The following is a 7,181-nucleotide window of genomic DNA, read 5'->3' on the forward strand; positions in this document are numbered from 1 at the left end:
TGAAGGAGTCTGAGTAACCTGCCATGTGTGCCCTGGCTGCTGCTACTGCCTAATTCTAAAAACCTTCATCTCTCCCATGCGTCTGCCTGGCTGTTAGATCCTAGTAATGTGAATTCCAGCTCTGCTCCTTTCCAGCTCTGTGTGCCTGGGGGGGAAGCCATCTAATCCCCCTGAGCTTCAGTCTCCTACTTCCAAAAGTCACCATGAGAATTAATGTTTTGGTTTTTTTTTTTTTTTGACAAAGTCTTACTATGTCACCCTTGGTAGAATGCCATGGCATCACAGATCACAGCAACCTCAAACTCTTGGGCTTAATCGATTCTCTTGCCTCAGCCTCCCAGGTAGCTGGGATTACAGGTGCCTGCCACAATGCCTGGCTATTTTGTTGTTGTTCTAGTTGTCATTGTTGTTTAGCAGGCCCCAGGCCAGGCTTGAACCCACCAGCCCCAGTATATGTAGCCGGAGCCCTACCCACTGAGCTACAGGTGCTGCCCAGAATTAATGTTTTTTAAGTGCCTTGCGCTGAACACCTTGTGCCCAGTAGTTGGTGGGCAATGGCACCACTTGCAGCCATTAGCGGGGCGTGGTGAGGGCAGTGCTCATATCCTCCAGTGAGTATCAGGTGCCCCCAGTATGCAGCTGTGAACAAGTCACTGCTTTACCATGGGGGGAGTCCAGACTGGTTGATGAAAACACATCTACCTAAAGCTGGCTTGAGAAGAATACTTTTAATTTATTTTTTATAATTAATTATTTTTTATTAAGTCATAACTTTGTACATTGATGCATTTATTGGGTTCAGGGTACTGCTTCGATATACAATGTGAAATGTTTACATTAAACCAGGTAACACATCCATCAGAATTATACTCATTTCTTAATAGTTTTGAAATGTACCAAGAATACTTTTTAATTTACTGAAAACTGCTTTCCAAGTTTTTAATTTTTAAGCAACCAATACAGGTTTGCAATAATACCAGTAACTCAAAGATGTTACTTTATAGCAGTCAGATTTGGAAGAAGTCTTTATGGCTTGATTTTTCTTCCATTTTATTTTAGTAAATGTTGACCTGGGTTGGTCCTGAGCACTATGGTACTTAAAGGTTTTCTGCCTTTTGGCTCAAAGAAGACGAATTCAAGGAACACCTGAGTTTGGGTATAAACACAAGAGGACTCCTCATCCCTGGAGAGAGGGGGTCTGACCTCTAACGACATATTTTTCTTTTATAATTGGTAAATATAATTGAGTCCTTCCTTAATATGGGAGTCCCAGAATTTAAATTTTATCCTACTTAATTTGAGGAAAATAGCTTTTTTCTACAAGGCTACCACAGTTTACCAAATAATAATCTCTCTACTGAAAGTTTGCACACCTGTCCACAGGCAAAGAACATGTTTATTTACTTGTTTTCAACACCAATAAAAGTTAAAATAGTTCTCTGTCTGATTCAGAATGAATAATCACTGATGGAGGTTGTGTTTAGATTTCCTCCAGGAAACTTCCCCTCCTCATCAGTTCGCCCCCTCACTGTTTCCTCTTCTCAGCTGGACTTGGTGCTTACTGGTCACTGTTAGCTGTAATGTGCTTTTTAATATTTTGGTTTCCCATTAAAATTCTTATAGCCTAATAGTACCCTGTACAAGACAAGAGATTGATAAATTGTTTTTGAGTAAATTTATTTAGTCTTTGCAATGATATCTTTTGTAGTGAAATTTCAGTTGAAGATTTCTACTCAAGAGTAGTTTCATTCTCTTTCATAACAAGATTGGAAGGTGTTTTCTTTCTTTCTGGCAGAATGAAATCAGCATGTCCTGGTGACAGCTTAGGAAAGGTGTAATTGATGTATTTCTGGAATGCTGCCCTGGTCTCCTGCAGCTCCTCCTCCAGAAAGTCCTTCCAGTTGGTCATGATCCCCAGCTGCTTCGCGATGGACAGCAGCTCCCCCTGTGTGTTCACCAGCTTGTCCATCACATTGCCGAGAGTGGCCTGATGGGTTTTCTCTGCTTCTTGAAGCACTTCCTGGACCTCTTCTTGCTTCTGCCTTTGAGCCAGGCCAAAGTAGACATTCATTTCATGTTCTTTCTCCTTGATAAGCTGGTCTACATCCATCTTCTGATCCTTACAAACTGTCACTGCAGTATTCACAAGTACCTCCATGGCCTTGCTACAAAAATAATACATATTTATAAATTAGATGGATTAGTCACTAAAAACAAAGTGATTTTGTCTTTAACCACAGACGTACAAGAAATTCTTACATTGTGAGATGAACCTCCAGCCTGAGATGGCTGGTGTAGATGAGCGTTCAGATGGCATTGGCTGTCATCAATCAAAAAACATGTTTTTGAGCAGCACTGTCCACCTGCTTCCCTGCTGTGGGCTATGGTGAGGCCAGTAATCTAGTGTCTAATGGCAACTTCAGGGACCTGAGTCCACACTGTGTTTAAAATGAAGAAATAGGGTCAGAGTTTCAAACTCTGTAGAGAAATTATTTCTTTATATCAATCCTGCTGCTTACTTTTAGCCAGAGGGGAGAAAACTTTATAAGCACAGACCAGATTCTGCTTTATTCTCAGTTTGATCTGAGCAGTGCTCTGGTTTAATCTTGGTTGATCTGAGTAGTGCTCCATGACAGCCACCTCACACTTTTGGTCTCAGGACCCCTATACACCCTCAAAATCATTGAGGAAGCCAAAGAACCCATGTTTATATGCACTATGTCTATTGGCATTAACAGCATTAGAAACTAAAAGTGAGACATTTAAAAAATGTTTAATTTATGTAAAATAAATCTATTATACATTAACAAATATCTTTTATGAAAAATACATTTTCAAAAACAAAAAACAATGAACATAAAATGGTATAATTGTATATTTTTGTGTAAAACTCTTTAATGTCTGGCTTAATAGTAAAGAAGTTGGATTTTCATATTGTTTCAGTCTGTTGTGATATCATACATAACAAAACCTCTGAAAAACATCATTCTATATTCACAGGAGAATGAGAGTGAAAAGACAGATAATATCTTAGTATTATTAAGAAAACAGCTTTGACTTCATGGACCCCTCCTTAAGAGTCTTGGGGACCCTGAAGGTTTCTCTGGATCACACCTGAAAGAACCAATGCCCCCTGAGAGAATGATGACTAGCCCTCTGGCTGTAATGTTGTGATTACATATAATTTATGGCAGTCAACCATACTGACCTTGTCCATGTCCAAGCAGGTTGGTGAGTGTTCTGGGTATGTGTTAACTCAATGATTCCTCAAAAATGATTCTATATGGCGATTCTATTACTATGCCCTTTTTAGGAAGAAGACACTAAGGCTCAGAGAGGTTAGATAACTTGTCCAAGTTTGCTTTATTAGTGAAAGTGGCAAAATCAGCACTGTAGCCCTGGTAGTTTGAGTCCAGGGCAAATGACAGACTTTCAGTAGATTTCTGTAATTAAGCTAGTTTTAGCAGAACCTTGAAAGATTTGAGAATAAAAATACCTGCAAATGTTGGATACAAATATTTATGGTTGTTAATAAAAATCCTTCCTCTCTGCCTCTCTGTTTGATCTAGCTTTTCCAAGATTTATCACTTTCCCTATCTTTTATTTATTTTGAGATAGAGTCACACTCTGTCACCTGGGGTAGAGTGCTGTCAAGGTAACTTTATGGAAAGCTGAGACTCCTCAACTCAAGCGATCCTCTTGGCTCAGCCTCCCAAGTAGCTGAGACTAATATTGTGTACCATAATGCCTGGCTAGTTTTTTAGAAATGGGGTTTCCCTCTTGCTTAGGCTGGTCTCAAACACCTGAGCTCAAAGGGTCCTCCTGCCTTAGCCTCACAGAGTGCTGGGTTTCCAGGTGTGAGCCACAGTGCCTGATCTTGCACTATCCTCTAAATTCCATCCTCCAAGATGCAATTATTTCATTTTCTCTTTCAATTTGACCTTCAAACCTGAAAGAATTCCCAGTCTTAAAGCAAACCTCATTTATCCTTAGCCTGTCTAGTTCCTGTGCTATTTCTTCCTTTTCCCACCAACTGAATTTCCATTATTAATAACACTGGTTAATGTTTATTAAGTACATATTATGTCCTGGGGACTGTGCTAAGCATTTCACATGCACCATATCATATTCAATTTTCATGATAACCCATGGAGCTGGTACTATTTTTACTTATGACCTATGATTATTCTCATGTAATAGGTAAGGAAATTAAAGCTTAGACAGATTAAGTTATTGTTCTATAATTAGCAAGTCAGAGAGTTCCTACCCTTAACCATTACCTGCTTCAATTTCATGAGAGGGCACTGTAAGTTTTCAGTCAGGAAGGTAACATGATGAAAATAACTTTTTAGAATTGTTATCAGGTAACAATGGGTGAACAGAATTTTGTGGGGTGAGTTAGAGAGATCAATTAGTGTCATTTGCTAATATTTTGGAGCGGCAATGATAAAGGTCTGAATTAATGATGAAAGAAAGGGGTAGGAAGCAGAGAAAAGGGATAAACTCTTTTTGCAAGAGATATTTTAAAGTCACAACTGCCAGAATCTGAGACTGCTTGGACATAATGGATGCAGGAGGAGGATGAATCAGCACCAATTTGCAGGTTGTTGGTGTGAGTCATAGCAGAATGAGCGCTGCTGTGAGCCGTGTGCGCCCCCCCACACACACACACATACTCTTAGGGCTCAGCCTGGGGTTTTAGACAGTCTTCAGGCTGTTGGTCAGGTGATGTCAGTCCCACAGAGCCACTGCTCTGTCACAGGCCAGCCCTGTTCTTGCCTGCATGTGAGAGCTTTCATCTACAGGGATACTGGATGACTCCACTGAGCTGACCTTGGGAAGCCTGATCCAGTAACACAGATCTCAGGTGATTCCAGCTCCTGCCCCTAAGGAGAGCCCCCTTTAAACTCCCTGATATAGAAAATCTGTTCTTGATAAAAGAATCTGGTATTTTTTGGAATGTCCTTTCCAACTTTCCCACCCTGTCTCAGACTCTGAATTTTTGAACCTCTGGGGTCCACTCCGTTTGGTTTACAGTAAACTACAGTGTCTCTGAGTTTTACTGTTGTAGAGCTGGAGCCAGGCTGAGGGGTGGGTGTGGTGCATGGCTAGTGTGGCCTGGAATGCCTGTTTACTGTCCTCTCTCCCCTGCGAAGCATGGCACTTAGTGTGGATACAACAGGCAGCCAAGAAAAGTGTGAGTGAATAAGTAGGTAAAACAGATGTCATCTCTAGAACAGGCTGTTGTGAAAATAACACCAAATTCTAAAACCACTAAATTGGAGCATTACAAAAGCTTAAAATAATTCATGCTTTAAAAGGATTCCTAACATGAGCAAACTATTCTCCATAGGAAAATAGTCTGTGTGTTGTATTTAAAATACTGTTCAATTTCTGCAAATTAGTCCACCTCCATCCCTCCCCCTTCTCAAAGAGGGCCTAGAATGCTCATGCATGAGGAAGGGCTGCTGGGACTGGGTGGGTCAGCACTTCTGGTTTTCCTTTCCTTCTTCAAAGGACGTCCTGGACATCCCCTCCTCAATGTCTGAGGGGTCACTGTGCATAGTGGAGAAAAGGGAAGGTGAGAGCAGTGTGTTGGGTCACTCAGCAGGAGCATGACAAGCAGAGCATTCAGCACTTGGATCAACCATGTCACCTGCAGCATTGGTCCTGTCACAGGAGGAGGCTCACATGACTGGCTCCCAGCAGAAGGGATGGTTGGCACAGCTCCACCACCGCCAGCCCCTCTGACATGAAGTGAGTGTCAAGAAGGTTCATCTCCCACTTTTATCTTTGTGAGGCTGTAGGCTTGGAACTTGAAAGCACACCCTATTAAAGAGTGACGCTGGACAGAAATGGAACTATTTTCAAAATAGCTGTAGTGTGTGTCTGCACCTAAATGATTCAGTGTAGTATTTTATAAAGTGGGTTCTTAGAGAATAACATGTTACTAAGTAAAAATATAATCTAATATCTAGTGACCCAGTCTTACTGGGATGAAGGGGGAAAATGAAGCACAGAAATCTACACTGGCAAGCGCTCTGTTCCCTTCTCCAGAGGGAACCACCTTTACCAGCTTGTCTTCTCATTCTTCAGGGAGGCTGTGGAAGTGGCACAGGACACACTGCTCACAGGCCTAAAGAGAACATGAATGGCTACCTCTCACTACTTGCTTGGGGGGCTCCTCAGTGTCCTTGTATATGGCATGGCAGCACACTTTTAGCACCCTCTCTACACCCATCAGAGAAACGCAGGTTTTACAACACTGAGAGACGGTGCTTTGTTTCCCCCACAGACAACTTCTAAATTATTAAGAAATTTGCTCCCCAAATTCATTCGCACAAAAGGATTGGAACAATGTTGAATATGGTGGATCATTTGTCTGGTTAGCCCACCAGCAATTATCCATTTTTCATTAAAACTACAAGACTGTTAGAACCATTTCAATCAGCTAAAATGATTGTGTTTATAAGAAAAATATGGTCTTACTTTTTTACCTGGGACACTGAGAACCCATCCTCCCTGGTCTGGCAGAGGCATTAAGGAGGTCAATGGGGGCATCTCCAAAGGCCAGCCTCCAGCAGTGCTCTATCCACCACTGGCTCCTACCATGGCTTGATCATGATGTTCTCCTACTCCTGCCTCTCTTATCAGCAGGGCCTCCTGCCTTCTCTCTGAGGCAGGTCAACTTCCCAAGTTCAACTTTTTCCAAAGACCTACCTCATCACCACGTATCCCACCCACGTTTTGCTTGATCCCACGTGTCATTCGTCCCAGCCTGCCCATCCATCCTCTACCACATCACCATCACTTTAGTCACTTCACGTGATTTTGAGAAAGGCCCTGACTTCTGTGGGCCATATCCACGGAAGGCACTTATGAGCTCTGGTGAGGTAGACAAACTCTCTAGGTAACTCATGTAACCCACAGTTCTCCCCCTTAGAGTAGGCCATGTAATGAATGGAAGGTCACAATGTCAGCATCACACAAGATAGGGTCCAAATTGGGGTTCTCTGTCACCTGCTTGTGCTGTGAACACTGGTGGTTTGCTTAGTTTCTCTCTAAGACTCCAGGTCTAAGTCTGAAGATAACCAGGAAGACAGAATTCCCCAGGAAGGAACACAGGGCTCTACAAGAGGCATACTCCACACAGAGGAAGGAAGAGGGGATTCCAAAGGGCA

The 7,181-nt window shown here is 42.1% G+C and overlaps 1 protein-coding gene across 1 annotated transcript in view; it reads right to left on the reverse strand.

The window, feature by feature from the left end:
• Positions 1-1,729: 1,729 nt before the first annotated feature.
• CUNH6orf163 (chromosome unknown C6orf163 homolog) overlaps positions 1,730-7,181 on the reverse strand; it is a 28,359-nt gene continuing 22,907 nt past the window's right edge. Inside the window, exon 5 of the mRNA XM_003803431.2 lies at positions 1,730-2,165. Within this exon, the coding sequence (XP_003803479.1) occupies positions 1,730-2,165 (436 nt within the window). The remainder of the gene's footprint in view (positions 2,166-7,181) is intronic.

Source organism: Otolemur garnettii, unplaced genomic scaffold (assembly GCF_000181295.1).
Source record: "Otolemur garnettii isolate 467f Iridium unplaced genomic scaffold, OtoGar3 scaffold00303, whole genome shotgun sequence".
In the NCBI taxonomy this organism is placed as follows: domain Eukaryota; kingdom Metazoa; phylum Chordata; class Mammalia; order Primates; family Galagidae; genus Otolemur; species Otolemur garnettii.